Source organism: Panthera leo, chromosome A1, assembly GCF_018350215.1.
Source record: "Panthera leo isolate Ple1 chromosome A1, P.leo_Ple1_pat1.1, whole genome shotgun sequence".
NCBI classification, from domain to species: domain Eukaryota; kingdom Metazoa; phylum Chordata; class Mammalia; order Carnivora; family Felidae; genus Panthera; species Panthera leo.
In genome coordinates, this window is record NC_056679.1 from 153159503 (window position 1) to 153177274 (window position 17772).

At 39.3% G+C, this 17772-nt stretch overlaps 1 protein-coding gene across 1 annotated transcript in view; it reads left to right on the forward strand.

Moving 5' to 3' along the window:
• Positions 1–17772, forward strand: part of ADGRV1 (adhesion G protein-coupled receptor V1) — a 559991-nt gene that overhangs the window by 459898 nt on the left and 82321 nt on the right. Inside the window, exon 87 of the mRNA XM_042956013.1 lies at positions 2393–2550. Within this exon, the coding sequence (XP_042811947.1) occupies positions 2393–2550 (158 nt within the window). The remainder of the gene's footprint in view (positions 1–2392; positions 2551–17772) is intronic.

Here is a 17772-nt window from a genome sequence, read left to right on the forward strand (position 1 = left end):
GTTTGCCTGTTTTATTCAATCATACGCCTTTTACCTGGAAGACACAGGTCTTGTGGCATAAAGATGAGTGTGCAGGGAATGATTCAGGCTTTGCGTGTCCAAATTAAATTCTAAAAGCCAGGATATTCATCATTCTGACATCTCTTTGCAGATGCAGAATGTGTATTGAAATATCTCTTGAAATGTGTCTTGTTTACTTAAGGAATACATTTACCAGATCATGTTAATTAGAAATAATACCTGAGTAAGGTCTTTAATAATGTATCTCTTTTTAAATATAAAATGGAGGCACTATTTTTCCCAGTTGCAAGAATGGCTGTTTCTCCTAATTTCCTATACTTTAGATTTTGAGGTGTCCTTCTGACTAAGTTTATGTTTTTCTCAGAGTTTTGAGTTTTCTTGAGAATCCATTATTTTTGGCTGTATGTAATCTAGGTTTGTAGGTATTATGTATTAAAAATGGAGAAGTCGGAAAAAGATATTTGAAATGAGACACTCCATACTATTAAGATTTCTTATAATTGAAAGTATTATAGTATTATTTTTTTTATTTTTTAAAGGTTTATTTATTTTTGAGAGAGAGAGCACAAGCAGGGGAGGGGCAGAGAGAGAGGGGGACAGAAGATCTGAAATGGGCTTTCACTAACAGCAGTGAGCCCAATGCAGGGCTCAGACCCACAAATTGGGAGATAACGACCTGAGCCGAAGTGGGACACTCAACCAACTAAGCCACCCAGAAGCCCCAGTATTATGTTGTAAGAGGTATGTTCTTCATAATACCTCAAAAGCACAGTTTTAGATATTGAGACCATATTTTTAGCAGTCCTCCATTTTGACACTTTTTTGTGAAAGATTTGATGTAAAGAGCAAGAGGATTTTATGACCAATGAGTAAAAATTTCCAGTTAAAGCGGTGCCTGAGTGGCTGAATTGGTTGAGTATCTGACTTCTGCTGTCAGTGCGGAGCCTGCTTTGGATCCTCTGTCCCCCTCTCTCTCTGCCCCTCCCCCACTTGCTCTGTCTCTCTCAAAATAATTACACTTAAAAAAAATTTCCAGGTACATCTCAGAAACCATTTCCCATGGAATTTCAATGTTACAAAATTAGTGAAAGCTTACCTTGGACCTCATTGATCTAAGTAAACTCCAGAATCATAAATTCAATTGTGTAGTAGAACTTCTAAGTGGAAAATTGTCATCATTTTCAAGACAATTAATGGCTCTTGGAGGTATGTATAACTTAGAAATGACAAAACTGTCATTCACTCAAAAAACAAGATTGTAGAAATGACAGAATGAACCCTAGGAATCCTCAAACTTGCGTTTATTTATTTTTTTTAACGTTTATTTATTTTTGAGACAGAGCATGAATGGGGGAGGGGCAGAGAGAGAGGGAAACACAGAATCGAAAGCAGGCTCCAGGCTCCGAGCCATCAGCCCAGAGCCCGACGCAGGGCTCGAACTCACAGACTGCAGGGCTCGAACTCACAGACTGCGAGATCGTGACCTGAGTTGAAGTCAGACACTTAACCGACTGAGCCACCCAGGCGCCCCAAACTTGTGTTTAAATAATGCCTCCTTGGGGCGCCTGGGTGGCTTGGTCGGTTGGGCCTCCGACTTCGGCTCAGGTCATGATCTCACGGTCCGTGGGTTCGAGCCCCGCGTCGGGCTCTGTGCTGACAGCTCGGAGCCTGGAGCCTGTTTCAGATTCTGTGTCTCCCTCTCTCTCTGCTCCTCCCCTGTTCATGCTGTGTCTCTCTCTGTCTCAAAAATAAATAAACGTATAAAAAAAAATTTAAATAATGCCTCCTTGGGGTGCCTGGGTGGCTCAGTTGATTGGGCCACCGACTTCATTCAGCTCAGGTCATGATCTTGCAGCCTGTGAGTCCAAGCCCCGCGTTGGGCTCTGTGCTGACAGCTCAGAGCCTGGAGACTGTTTTGGATACTGTGTCTCCCTCTTTCTCTGCCCTTCCCCCACTTGCACCATGTCTCTCAAAAATAAATAAAAACATTTAAAATTTTTTAAAACAAAACCAAAAAAACAATGCCTTCTTTTATGAGGTCCTCAATAAGACCTTGGTCTCCATAGGCCAATAAGACAGAGCTAGAAAAGTGAATGTGAGTTTCTCAAATTTATTTTGCCATAACCTTTGTTGAAGTTTTCTGAGCACCTCAGGATATGCGTATTCCACAGAACCTACTTTGTGAAGCAGTGGGCTGGATTTAATCGGGTAGCCTGTACTCAAACCAAGCTTCAATTTGGCAAATCAAAAATTTGCTTTTGCCAACATTTAGATACAAAGAGCTAGTATAAAGTGATGATGTAACCCATTCTGAATTTAGAAACGTGTTTATTGAAGTTGTCTGAGTTGTCTTGTCTCTTCTGTCCTCCAGGTGTTTCATCCCAAACATCTATGCGGCTCTCTTCACTGGGGCTCTTGTTCCTTTAACGTGCCTTGTGGTAGTGTTTGTGGTGTTCATCCATGCCTACCAGGTGAAGCCACAGTGGAAAGCATATGACGACATCTTCAGAGGAAGAACAAATGCTGCAGGTTTGAAAGGAACCCTTTTCCCTTTTTGTACTTTTGAGATGGGAACTTTTTAACGGTGGGAAAATGTCACTGAATAATGTTTACCAAAAAAAAAAAAAAAAAAAAATGGAGAAAAGTTAGACTCAGCTTCTAGCACCGAAGCCATAGGTTAAGCTATGGCTCTCCAGTTTCACCTGCTTCTTGGCACTTCCTGACATGTCTCTTTCTTTAGGGTGCCATAGGTTTTATCTCTGGTTCCAGTTTTGTCCTTAAGATACTCGTGTTCAAGGGGCTCCTGAGTGACTGTCGGCTAAGTGTCCGACTTCAGCTCAGGTCATGATCTCATGGTTCGTGGGTTTGAGCCCTACATCAAGCTCTGTGCTGACAGCTTAGAGCCTGGAGCCTGCTCCAGATTCTGTGTCTTCCTCTCTCTGCCCCACCCACTTGTGTACTCTCTCCCTCTCAGTCTCAAAAATACATGTATAAATGTAAAAAAAAAAAGTTTAAAAAAAGATACTTATGTTCCAGGAGCATTTGGGTGGCTCAGTCAGTTAAGGGACCAACTCTTGGTTTCAGCTCTGGTCATGATCTCACAGCTTGTGAGATCAACGCCCGCGTTGGGCTCTGTGCTGGCAACATGGAACCTGCTAGGGATTCTCTCTCTCCCACTCTTTCTGTTCCTCCCCTGCTTGTGCTCTCTTTCTCTCTCCCTCTCTCAAAATAAATAAACATTTTTAAATTTTTTTTAAAAAGATACTTATGTTCAAGTCAATGCCTCACAGCCTTGGGAACTGCTTCCCCGGGCTTTCTTCAAGCCAAGCAAGAACAGCCTGTGTTCAACCTGTGAAATCTATTCATTTCTTTCAGCTTCTGAGCCTTCTTCACAGACAGCCCTCCCTAATGCTCATGAGTGCTGTATTTTGCTTGTGGGGTTTTGATTGTGCTGACAGATGTTTAAAAACATATGTGATGGGATAGCTTCGTAACTGGCTACACATGTCTGGTTACTTAAGAGCGCAAGTCTTTCCAGCGCAAGTTGGCTTTCACTGCAGCTCATTTTTTCCCTTTGAATCATACTTAACACAGGTTTTTATGACCTGATTCTTTTTTGTTGTTGTTGTTGTTAGATTAGAGTCTCTTAGGAATTTTCTTAACTAGGAACAGTAACCATACACCTTCATAGAGAAAATTCTCTCTAAATTGGTGTCAGTGATGGGGATATTAGAGAGAATCTTGTGATCTGGGGATGGGGGACCCCTCTTAGGCCAATGAAAAAGTCTCCTCTTTTCTGAATTTTTACAGATCTAAAGCCAAATGAGTAAGAGGAATTCTTCACATTTTAAGTGCTTTCCAAAGTTTAAGCAAGTTACCATATACAAAGTCCCTTGAATAGTATCTAATACATTATTATCAGCTCAACAGAAATTGTCACAGGATGAGAAAAGGAGACCCTCTAATGTATGAAGAGACTTCTAGTTCCTGAAATGGATGAGGGAACACATGAAAAGATTTCCTCATGATATAAAGAGAAGGAACTTCTTGATGTTAGTTTGTGAGGTAGTTTGTAGGGTAGCTGTTTCTAGCCAGCTCTTGTCTCCCCTTTCCCATTTAGCATGCAGTCATTGTGTGGGCTGAAATTTTATATAACATTATGATTAATCTTAACTTTTTAATAGAAGAAGTAATATTCAATGTAGAAATCCTACTTTTTCATGGGGCATAGGATTTATCCAGAAACTGTGCTTTTTTTCAACTTGGGATTCATTTTAGTAAAATTAATATTCTCTTCAGAACAGAAAGTTTGTTTTCTTTTCCCAAATGATAAGATTTGTTTTGTTTTCTATATGATATAAAAGTGCTAGTGTTTGCATGTTTTCAACAGTGATAACATAAGGGCCTAACCTAATGAGTTAATTCTTTTTCATGGCTAACTGCCTTTTGGACATGATCCATCATGGATACAGTAGATAATAATACTCCAATTATCTGAAAAACATAGCCCTCAAGCATTAAACATAATGCTAAAAGCTTCAGCATACTTGTTTCTCAACTAGGGAAACCTCTCGTGCAATGAAATATTAATAGAAGCATTGTTCTGTTGTAGCTTTTCAAATAAAAATACTGTTATAATTCTAATTCCCCTATTCCCATGTCAATTCAGTCTAATAGTCATTATTTCACACTTGGACTCTTACAGTATTTTCCTGACTGGCCACTAGTTGTAGTCTTTTTCTTCCCTATCTCGTCTTCTCAGATGTGTATATTTCAGAACTGTAAAGTAGGTTCCCTGACTCCAGCATTACAGTCACTTGTTGTTCTCTCTCGTTGCCTGAGAGAAGTCCAGTCTCTTTAGCCTACAATACAGGAGTTCCTATAGTCCACGCACCAGGCCATCTTTTCATCCCCAAGTTGCTTAATACTTATCCTGCCTTCTGACCATCCCATGTATTTTCTCCTTCCTAAAATTACCTGATACTGTCATCTTTGGTCATGTAAGGAGACCTCTGCTCTGCACTCTTCATCAATAGCTGACAAAACCCATGTGTGTAGTAAGTAATATGAGAAAATGTGGTTGAGAGAGAGGTGGAAGACATTTATTATCCTCCCATAATCTTCATTAGCTCCCTAAAACTGTCCAAAATAAACCCATCATTTCAGTAAAAATAGTATGCTAGATAAGCACAAGTGAATTCCCCTAGACCCTCCCTTCCAAGAAGGTACTACTAAGTTTGAGGTGCCTGGGTGGCATAATCGGTTAAGCATCTGACTTCCGCTCAGGTCATGATCTCAACAGTTCGTGATTTCATAGTTCACAGTTCGTGACATTGCAGAGCCTTCTTGGGATCCTTTCTCCCCCTCTCTCTCTGCCCCTCCCCCACACACTCTGTCATTCTCTCTCTTTCTCTCTCTCAAAAATGAATAAACTTAAAAAAATTTTTTTCTAAAAGTTCCCAACATGTGACCTCTTCTCCGAAGCCTTTGCAGTTGCCTCTTCACAGAACCACATCAAATAAGAATTGCTCATTTCCCTATCTCTGCCTTTAAAGCTCGTTGTCCCCATAGCCATTATAGCACTTATCTTAGAATGAGATGGTGACTTCTTTTGGTGTGTGTGGTTGATTTCCTTAATAAATGATGAATTCCTGGAGAGCAAGAACCATTTATTATTCATCTCTATCTGTATCAGTACAGTCTTGTAAATTGCTTGTAGATAGCAGGAGCATAGTTAATATTTGTTGACTAAATGAATAAATTAATAATCATAAATGTACCATAAAATCTTTTAGGTATGGATCTTTAAGCTAAATATAGCATTAAAAAGAAGAGGAATCTGTTATATAATCAAAAGTAAAAATTAAAGGATTTACCTCATTGATCTCATTGTAGGTATCCCTTTGAAAGTTATTATCACTGGGACTGTAATTTTTTTCTTGACTTCTGTGATTCCCTAAAATATGCATTCAGCTTTGACTGCTGGTATGATCTTTTATATTTTACTTGCAATGTACTGTACCACCTCCATTTGAATACGTTCCACTTAATTCAAATTCAAAATTTCTAGAAGAAAAAGAAAATGCCTTCTCAACCAAGGAGCATTTGATACTGTTTGAATCTTTTGGCTAAAATTCCTTTGCATTGACCCGAAGAGTGTCCAGTCAGGATGGCACTGTAAATTCATTTATTGCCCTCTGCCCTACTCCATAGAAGCCCTCACCTGGGACGTACAGACAGGATATAACAAGAGAAAATATTTTTTACAGGGACATGTCTTTGGGTCAGAAATAGAACAGGAACACAAAGTAGTAAACTGGGCTGAAGCCATGGACCCAAGGTTTTCTGGGTCCACAAGCCAGTGGATGTGGGAGTATCTCCACTGATGGGGGAGTGAATTAGGAGCTAAAATATTTCACCCAAGGCAGGTAGACTGGAGCAGTAGCACTTGCATGAAACACCTGCCACAGTAGCTTGGGCTTTGGGTTACAGGAATTTGGGAGGCCAAGGAGAAGGCAGACAAAGCATGTGATCTAGTACCTGGCCCAGTTTTCCAGAGTTTACAGACTATATTGCTATCATATCCACATGTCACTATAGGGGCTGGAGGCCCAAGACACAAAACTAGTTCCCCTTGGATAGGAGAGCTGAGTGGAGGCAACCATAAAATCATTAGAAAAACACAGACAGACAAAGAGAGTAAGCAAAGGAACAAATGTTTTCTACTCAAGATTAGCTGAAGTATAAATGTTTCAGACATTGGAAAAAAACCAACAGATAGCCTTTAAAATCAGCAATCAAAAAGATGAATTTAAGCCAGAAAAGAAGTTTACATATAGAATAAACTATAAATAAGTTTGATAAGTAAATTAGGATCCCTGAAAATATAGAGCAGGAATCATCAAACTGTGGCCCTGCTGGCCACTCACTTTTCCCCATTTCATCTATTCTCTAGTAGCTTCATGGAGATCTAATTTACCTGCAAAAGTTCATCTGTTTAAATTTACATTTCAGTGGTCTTTAGTGTATTTATATAGTTGTGTAACTATCACCATAATCTAATTTTAGAACATTTTCATCACCTCAAAAAGAAACCCCGTATCCATTAGCAGGCATTCCTCTTTCTACACTTCCCTGAGCCCTACCTTCTATCTCTAGAAATGTGTCTGTTCTGGACACTTCCTGTAACTGGGTCATAGAAGATGTGGTCTTTTGTGTCTAGCATCCTTCATTAGCATCATGGTTTCAAAGTTCATATATGTTATAGCATGTAGCACCGCTTAGTTTTTTGGTTGTTTTGTTTTGGTTTGGTTTTTTGACAAATAATATGCCAGTGTATAGATACACCACATTTTCATCTTCCATTCATCAGTTGATGGACATTTGGGTTGTTTTCACCTTTGGGCTATTAAGAACACTGCTGTGGACATTCATATACAAGTTTTTATATTAACATAGGTTTTCATTCCTCATGGGTATATACCTAGAAGTAGAACTGCTGGGTCATATGGCAGCTCTGTTTCACATTTTGAAGAACTGCCAAAGTATTTGCCGAAGTGGAGGTGCCTGGGTAGCTCAGTCTCTTAAGCATCCAACTCTTGATTTTGGCTCAGGTCATGATCCCATGGTTCATGGGATCGAGCCCCTCAGGCTCTGCACCGACCCTGTAGAGCCTGCTTGAGCTTCTCTCTCTCTGCGCCCCCCCACCCACACTCACACATGTGCGTATGCATGCGTGCATGTGCCCTCTCTTTCTCTCTCTCTTAAAAAATAAATAAACATTTAAATAAATAAACAATTTTCCAAAATGGCTACAGTGACCTGTTTTTTAAGTAAATTTTGTTTGGAACTGAGCCACACCCATTTGTTTGCATAGATCCTATGCTGCTCTCACAATGCAGAGTTGAGTATATGTTGCTGCAACGGAGACCGTGTGGCCTACAAACCCTAACATATTTAATATCTGACCATTTACAGAAAAAGTTGAACAGCTGACCCCTGATATAAAGAAACATATATCCACTAAAAACATTTAAACATGAAAAACAAAAATAGATATAAACAATATAAAAATAGGCAAATATGAAAATGAAATAATTTCAGAAATCTTGGCAATGAAAAATATGCTCTTTGAAATATTGAAATATCTTGACATTTGAGGTAAACCTAGATGAGTAACAGAGAAGAGGAATGAATTAGCATCTGATGGTAGGATTGAGGAATTCACCGAGGTCATGTGCAAAAAAGAGAAAATATGAAAACTAAGCTAAGAGGTATGAGAACACCTCACAAAAGACAAGAATATAGGGAATGGAGAAAAAGAAGATTTGAAGAGATAATGCTTGAGACTTTTTCAGAATTGAAAAAAATGAACACAATTACACATAAGGTAAACACATTGTAAAAAGCAGGGCGGGGGGAGGTGAGAGAATGCTGAGAAGTCTAGTATATTAGCAAAATATAAAGTACATTTTGAAAGCTCCCATGTCTGTATTTTTGAAAAACTGGAGAATGAGCACCTTTTCTTCGCTCCTCATATTCGGTACTGTTATGAGCAGCACCAGCCCCACACAGGAGTTCAGATGCCACCTTGCAAACACATGCCACTAAGCTCGCTGCAAACCTGAGCTCTAAAAGCAGCACACAAGCTCTTCTCTGCTTCTCTCTGAGAAACCTGCACTTTTTACACCCCATGTACACTAATGCCTGAGGATGAAGGCAGTTCTAATTAGTCTGAAGCATATCCAGCTTGGTTCTGCAATTCCAAGCATCTACAAAAGCAGCCTTTTTTCCCGAAGCACCTCTGATCTGATGGTTTATAGTTTAGGTATATTTTGCCTTGCGTTCTTTAACTGGATGAGCATTTATAGATATATTAGATAGCAGCATGAGAAATGTATTTTCAAGTAGTGAATCAAGAGTTGAAATCACTTTTAACAATGAGTAAGATGCATTATGAGAAGGAAAGGTCAATTTGTAGTTTCCTTACAGCCAAGCTGGGTTTTGTGTTCAAGTAAATGTGATGGCTGTGATTATTTACTTACTGTAGAGTTTTAGGTTTGGTAAACAGATGTGATAAGTTAACTCCAGCATCAGACCTCTTTGACTACCTAAAGAGTTGGCAGCAGTCGGTTTTTTAGGCCTGGAGTCTTCTATATTCTATAGAACTGTTCTCCAAACTAATCACTCTTATGCAGATTAGATGTATCGGACAACTGGAGCAGGTTTAGGTCAATCTACTGCATTTGGTTATGATTACTAAGGATCAGTCCCTTTACACTTTGTGTTCTGAGTGCGTTTTTTGCTCCTGATAGCCCTTTATTTCAGAGTGCAGATAAACTCAAGGAAATCTAAAGGAAAGAGGAACAGAGAAGGAGTTGCCAGTGAATACAATACACTTTGTGCTGTAGTCTCCCAAAAACGGCTACAGTCCATCCCTTCCCTTTCTGAGTGTGGTCTGGGGCAGTGCTTACAGCTTGGCATTTTGTGGCCCTTTTGCTGCCAGACCGCTGTGAACCAAATTTTCGAAGGTCAGTGGCTCCTAATGAGAATCACTGGCCCTCTCCTCCTCCCTTTAGTGGGGTGAGTGTGCAGTGAGAATGAGTCAGGAAAAAGGTATGTTCCCTGAACTAAATTTCAATGTCTGAAACAGCGTTTTAAACAAAGCCTATAATTTTAGGGTTTGGTTTTGATCTCTGGCAGTGATAAGCTTGTCTCTCCTTTTAGGCTCATTAGAATTTACTGGTTCTTTCTGAATCATCATCCAATTCCAATGTAAAGAATGATTCATGGATCAGGGAAGGAAAATTAATTTGAATAAAAAGAGGAAGTAGGTGGTTACAAATCCCTTTCTTATAAAAATCCCACGTATGTTTCAATATGTTACATAAAGGTGGCTTGATCCAGCTACCTGTGGATAGCATAAATCTGATGTGTGTGGCATCTCTGGAACTATAATGACTACTTCTCTACTTGGGAGCATATTTGAGGATGAATGCTTCAATTTTTTTTTTTCTGAAACTCCATTTCCTCATACTTAGGGTGAACAACAGTAGTAAAATAAATAAAGATTCCATTGCAATTATGAAAATCATTGAAAAGTTGTTATAATGAATATAATATATAACAATATATATCATATCAATATATAATAATTAGTTAATATATACTATTCATTACATTAATATATAAATTATTATTAATATATAATTGGTTGTTATTACTATATGATATAATTAATGTATCATCCCATACACCCTAAAGTTGAGTGATTTTCTTTTCTCTCTGGACATTTTGAAAATTCCAAAAGGAGTTTCAAGAAACCCAATGAAATCCAAAGGAAAAAGAAGAAAAGGAAAGAGCTCCTGGTAAATGCAATACACTGTGTATGGTATTCTCCAGAGATGGCCGCCATCAGTTATTTCCCTCCCTTTGCATATGTGCTACTCTTCACATAAAGCAGTAGAGCCTTTCCCCTCCCTTTAAATCTGGACTGGCTTTGGACTTGCTTGGACTAGTATAATATGATGGCAGTGAGGCCGTCCCATAATGGGCCTAGCCTTTAAGAAGACTAGCACTTTCAGCTTCCTTCCTCTTGGAAGTCAGCCACCAGAAGTCCAATTACTCTGAGACCACCATGGCGTTAGGAACCCCAAGCTAGTCTTGCAGAGCAGCCATGTGAATAGACATGCTTGGCAAGTTGTTTCAGGCATCCCGGCTCTGATTCCAGACATGTAAGTGAAGATGCCTTCTTGTAGTTTCCAGCCTGAGGAGACACCACACAGAGCAGAAAAACTGCCCAGCCCAGATTGTAGGACTGTGAGAAATAATGAACTGTTTTAAGCCACTAGATTTTGTAGTGGTTTATCACGGAGGAATCAATAGCTAAAACACTCGGGTTCTGGTATCCTTATTATCCTCACATCAGAATTCTAAGTATGTCACTGTCACTTCAAATTTTATTGCTTGCAGAAACATACATGGTTTATAAATGTGAAAAATATATATATATTTTTTTTTTCCTAAAGCAAAATTAAGGCTTCCACTAAAGCAAAGTAAAAATAGTCTTACCTAGTGACAGTATGTGCTTAAATAAGATCCAGAATGACCAATATAACAGGTTTCACACATCCTTGGCAGTAAGCTGTTTGTCTGCAGTCTACTCCCAGGTCCAGTGCTGAAAAGAAAATAAAAAAACAGTTCCTGGGGACCTAAGGGAAACCCCAGAGCGTCTCACTACACAGGAAACAGCTCTTCCATTTGAGCTAGAAAAAGCTTTGTGAGCACAGTTCATTCTTCCCACATTTGCCAGTAGTGGTAGGGAAAATCCAAAAGATTAAAGAAACATTGTGGATGCTCCTTCTCTGTGTAGTTTATATCTATGACCTCAGTCTTCAAGGATTCAAATTAGAAATCTTTGAATCTGAAAGATGATGTGTAGTCACTGAATGTTTTCTGCAGGCTTTGATAATGCTTTTAAAAAACTAGAACAATAACATCAGGAGTTAGTTTCCTAAGGCTTAGGATATCCGCATAAAAAGTAAGAAATAAAGGGCTCCCTGGGTAGCTCAGTCGGTTAAGCATCTGACACTTGATTTCAGCTCAGGTCGTGATCTCATGGTCATGATTTCATGGTCATGAGATCGAGCCCCACATGGGTCTCCCCACTGGGTGTGGAGCCTGCTTAAAATCCCCTCTGCCTCTTTCTCACCACACAGGCTCTCTCTCTTAGATAGATAGATAGATAGATAGATAGATAGATAGATAGATAGATAGATAGATAGATAAAGATTTAAAAGTAAAAAAATAAAATGATAGAGTTGAGAGCTTAAATTTCTGTTTGAACTCTTGATTTACACATGTAACCAAAGGAGAAAATGGACTGATGATTTGTAGCAGAGCTGGGTCTTTCTAGAAGTCAAGTTTTCTTAATATCTTTATCTCAGTGAACTGCCCTTTACCTAGTCTCCTTGAATACTAGGAGGATAAGGGCAGTTCTCTACTGAGGCTATTTCAGTATCAAACTGTTCAATTTGCATATGTTTTCTAGGTGGAAGAGAGCAGTGAGCAGAGATAAGATAAGGTTGGAAGAACAGTAAGAGCTGACCTACATATAAGTAGCAGGTATGAATTATGCCCTGGTGATCATAATCATCCTCAGCACCAGTGCCAATTAAAGCTCACCATGCTAGACACTGAGCTAAGCATTTTGTATATATTATCTCAATTTTTACAAGAATCCTATGAAGCAGGTATTCTTATTCTTGCAATCAGACAAGGAAATGAGAAGCTTAGAAAACTGTCCAAGTTATAAAGCTCTTAAATTGTGCAGTTGCGATTAGAACTCTCAAGGTCTCCAGAGATGCCGTTACTGCTAATGCTAGCATTTCACCCCTTCCCATTTTGGTATCAAAAGTTTCATTGTAGGGCACCTGGCTGGCTCAGTCAGTGGAGAATGCAACTCTCGATCTCAGGGTTGTAAATTCAAGCCCCACATTGGATGTAGAGATTACCTAAAAATAAAATCTTTAGGAAAAAAAAAGTTTCATTGAGAGGTACCTGTCTGGCTCAATGAGTAGAGCATACGACTCTTGATCTTGGGGTCTGTGCTCAAGCCACACGTTGGGTGCAGAGATTACTTTAAAAAATGTTTCATTGAGGGGCACCTGGGTGGCTCAGTCAGTTAAGCGTCTAACTTCGGCTCAGGTCATGATCTCATGGTTCGTGGTTCAAGCCCTGTGTCGGGCCCTGTGCTGACAGCTCAGAGCCCGGAGCCTGCTTCAGATTGTGTCTCTATCTCTTTCTTCCCTTCCCTCACTGGTGTTCTGTCTCTGTCTCTCTCTCTCTCTCAAAAATAAATATTTAAAAAATGTTTTTAATGTTCCATTGAGAAAAACATGTAAACATTAAATTAAACCTAGAAAACACAAGCCCATAAAATTATTAGACTCCATTCCCCGGAACGACTTTGAAGTGATCTGGTCTGGCAGATTGTTCCTTCAATTTCTAATTTCCAAGAAACACTGCTCCCTTTTTTTTTAATTTTGAGAGAGAGAGAAAGATCATGAGAGCAGAGGAGAGGAGCAGAGGGAGAGAGAGAGAGAATCTTAAATAGACGCTATACTTAGCTCATCGTGGAGCCTGATACAGGGCTTCATCCCGTGATTCTGGGATCATGACCTGAGCCAAAATCAAAAGTCAGACGCTCACCTGACTGAGCCACCCAGGTGCCCCCATATAAAGTCGTTAGTGTACTCTCTGAAACATATTAAGCATTCAATATATGTTGGTATTTTTATTACCATAACAACTCTTTCAATATGTAATTAATATGGAATACAGTTGGATATGTAACTCCTTTGTCCTACATGTTTTTTTAAATGTCTTTCAAATATGCCTCCTTTTTTTTTCTTCATGGTTATGCCTGGTGTATTAGCTCAGGCTGCCATAACAAAATATCATAGACTATGTGGCTTAACCAAGAGAAATTTATTCCTCATGGTTCTAGAGGCTGAAAAGTCCCACAGTCTGGGTGCTGGCCAATTCTGCTCCTAATGAAAGCCCTCTGCCTGGCTTACCATGGCCATCTTTTTGCTGTGTCTTCACATGAAGAAAGAGAGTTAGTTCATCTCCCAAGCACACTAACCCCATCACAAAAGTTCTACCCTCATGACTTAATTACCCCCTCAAAGTCCTCATCTCCAAATACCATTACATTGAGGGTTAGGGCTTCAACATACAACTTTTGGAGGGACATAATTTAGTCCATAGTACCTGGGTTATATCCCTCATCATCTTTTACTTAGACAATTGCAACTGTTTTGAGACTGATATTCTTAATTCTTATCTGTCCCCGTTCTGCACTGAACAATCTAAAAAGTGAAAATTGATCACATCATTTAAATCATCCAATAGCAATTTCTAGACTATAGGATAAAAGGAAAATTCCAGAGGCGCCCAGGTGGCTCATTGGGTTAAACTTTTGACTCGGTTTCGCTCACATCATGGTCTCACAGTTTGTGAGTTCGAGCCCCACATTGGGCTCTGCACTGACAACATGGAGCCTTCCTGGGATTCTTTCTCCCTCTCTCTCTGTCCCTCCCCCTCCCCCAATCATGCTCTCTCTCCCTCTCTCAAAATAAATAAACTTTCAAAATATTTTTTAAAAAAGGGAAAATTCTACTACTTCTCCGCAAAAACTCTTGATTTACTCCAGCCATACTTCACTAGTGCTGTTGCCTAAAAGTGATGTGATTCCTGGTAAATCCGGACTTAACACGACTGAATTCACTGTCACTTGCTGAGTTCATCAGTTTTGGTGACCAAGGAAGGTCACTTGCTGAGTTCATCAGTTTTGGTGATCAAGGAAGAGAGGGAATTGCATCGAAATGAATTTCCCTCTGGATGCACATCATGAACAGGCTGGGTATCGCTGGAAGATATGGTCAGTGTGGTATTCATATGGTCAGTGTCTAAGAATGTCACAGTGGCATTGTTGCTTAGATGCATTGCATACTCTTTGACCTTCAGTGTGGTTGGCATCTCTTACTGACAAACCCATAGCATTGCCATGCCTCAGTTTGACCCAGAGAATCAGTGAAACTTTCCCAATTGTTTATAATTTTTATACATAGGCTAAATGAGTTTCCCATATATTTCCTTGGCAGTTTTTCTCCAAATAAATAAAAAGTTACATTTTAATTTTCCTGGCATACTTCTCTTTTTAAAGGACTTCCCCCTCTCCTCAAATCCTTCTTTATTTATCCTGGAAAAATTACCAATGACGCATTTCTTTCTTCTCCTTTGAAAGCTACATAAAACAGTTATTCATGTTTATTGCTTTGATCTAACAGCACATTCTTTTTTTTTTTTTTAATGGATGACTGAAGTCTTCCATTTAACTGTTGGCTGATGAAAATACAATTTCTTATTTTTTTTTAATGTGTCTCTCTCAAATTTGTATTCAGACAGTTGCCAAAAACATATATAAAACTCTACTAGAGAATATAAAAATCAGTTTTCAAGGCTGTTTGATCTTGGATTATTTATGGCATCGAGAACATTATATTCCCCATTGACCTGCTCTATGAGCCACCTCAGTCAGTGTTAACGTGGTGATCCTGTAATACACCTGAGTCTCTCTAGTCGGCCAAATCCCAAATTCTTAACTGTAAATTCCATTCTTGATTTGCAGCTTTTTCTATGTATTGTTTATTGCCATTCTCATTATTTAGAAAAAGTTCCAATTTATTATTCCATATCTACATAGGTCTTTAAAATACATATGGTTACAAGATCCCACATTAATCAACTGGTATGATATTAAAGAGGAGATCCAGAAATAAAGGAAAATAGGGCTGATAAAATTAGGGAAATACGAAGTAGGGATGGGTAATCTGGGGAATTCAATTGCATTGTAAACTTCTTTTAAAATGTATAGTTGGTGGAGTGCCTGGCTGGCTCAGTTGGTTAAGCATTTGACTTGATTTTGGCTCAGGTCATGATCTCACAGTTTGTGGGATCGAGCCCCATGTTAGGCTGTGCGCTGACAGTGCTGAGCCTGCTTGGGATTCTCTTGCTTCTTCTGTCTTTGCTCCTCCCCCATTCACATTCCACACGCTCTCTCTCTTTCTCTCTCTCTCTCAAAATAAATAAACTTTAAAAAAGAAGGTATAATTGACACAATGTCTGTGATCATAATGCTGTACTTAATAGTTTGCATATTATAAAACCCAGGAAGTTGAAAATGGCATCTTTATAAGTGGTTTCTTTTCAGAAAAGTACCCCATTACCATATCAAAAGAGAAGTTTGGGTTTCATTGGGCCAGAAAGCAGTAATAAACTCGGTCTCATCCTTTCACACAAGTACTTTTTCAGTTACCTTACCATAAAAGATCACTTTCCTTACAACCAGTTACAAGAGGCCACTCCTTCCAATTTACTAGGATGTCAAATATATTTTTGCTCTTATGTAAGGTTACTATGTCCCTGGGTAACACATTTTCCTATGTTTAAATTTTTTTTTTTTTTTTTTTTTTTTTTTTTTACCATTTATTTATTTTTGAGACAGAGAGAGACAGAGCATGAATGGGGGAGGGTCAGAGAGAGAGGGAGACACAGAATCCGAAACAGGCTCCAGGCTCTGAGCTGTCAGCACAGAGCCCGATGTGGGGCTTGAACTCAAGAGATCATGACCTGAGCTGAAGTCGGACGCTTAACCGACTGTGCCACCCAGGCGCCCCCCTATGTTTAAATCTATGCTTTTTGCTTAGCCTTCCTTTTCCTTTTCATGGTGCTGTGGTTGCCATCCCTCATGATAGCCTCCTTTCCTAGTCCACAATCTCCCTTTCCACCTCTGAACACAACTTCTGTCTCTCTCTCCCAGTTCTTTGCTCCTACTTGTTCTTCATTCTCACTGTGACCTCCCTTCCCTCAACCTTGTGATAGGACAGTCCCAAGAATATTTTCACTGGCACTTTTGATTTCCTCACCAATTTGGCTCCCTCCTTGAGCAATTTTGCCCATCACTGGTCCAGTCTATGCCACACACTTGTCTCCTTGTTATTAACCAATTAGTGCTACTCTGCAGTGGAAACGAGTTTATTGTAAGTAACCTTAACTGAGCCACCTCTGCATCTCAAAAATCATTTGGATTATCTTTCATTGATCTTTAAGTAATCTTTGAAACAGATTTCACTGCCTCTAAGTTTTGTGCTTAATATCTTCTACTCTCACTCTCTGCAAGGTATGAACAGAGCGTGATGCTGTCTCACTAACCTGTCCTTATTTTTATCTGATCATTTATCTTTGTTGCCTCCCTTCTTTGCCACTTTCCTCCCATTTTAGGTAACTCATTTTCACCAAAGCTAACCTTCTGGATTGTGTCCTTTATCTGTTTTTCCTTTTCTTAGAACTTGCTTCATTAAATTTTCCACAATCGCCTTACCTCTTAAGTATCTCCCTCTCCTCTGGGTCTCTCCTCTCCGTCTAAAAACATGCATCACTTTTCACTGACTTAAAAGAGCTTAGGGGTGTCTGGGTGGCCCAGTCTGTTATGAAGCATCTAACTCTTGGTTTGGGATCAGGTAATGATGTCACAGTTTGTGAGTTCAAGCCCCACATCAGGCTGTGTGCTGGCAGCATGGAACCTGCTTGGGATTCTCTCTACCCCTCCCCTCAGTTCTGTCTCTTAAATAAATAAATAAATAAATAAATAAATAAATAAATAAATAAGTAATAAATAAATAAATAAAAGAGGTTACCCACAATGCCTTATCACATTACTTCCCTGACTCTCTCCTTCACCAACCAGTTTCTTGAAGAATACTACTGCCTGTACTCCTCACCTTCTGTTCACTGCTAAGCCTTGAGAGTACATTGCTTATTCTCTTTCATTCATCACCTATATAACTTTGGATACCAGGTCTACTGACCTCTCTCCTCTTGTCCTTATCCTTACACTCTTCCACATAAATCAGTACTGATAACCACAACTTAACTGAATATAGTTCATCTCCCTTGGTTTTTATGATACTCTCTTCTTTTTTTCCTGCGAAATCCCAGGCCATGCGTCATTCTTCTTGAGATTCACAACTATGGAGTATAAATGGTTTCTAGGGATTGCTTTTGCCTTTTTCATTATCATAGTGGTAATTTTCAAATCTGTCAGCTTGAGCCCAACTTCTCTTCCCAACTTCTTCCCTGTCTTCTCTCTGAGAATAATATCTTGTCCTCAGGAAGTACAAAAATTGT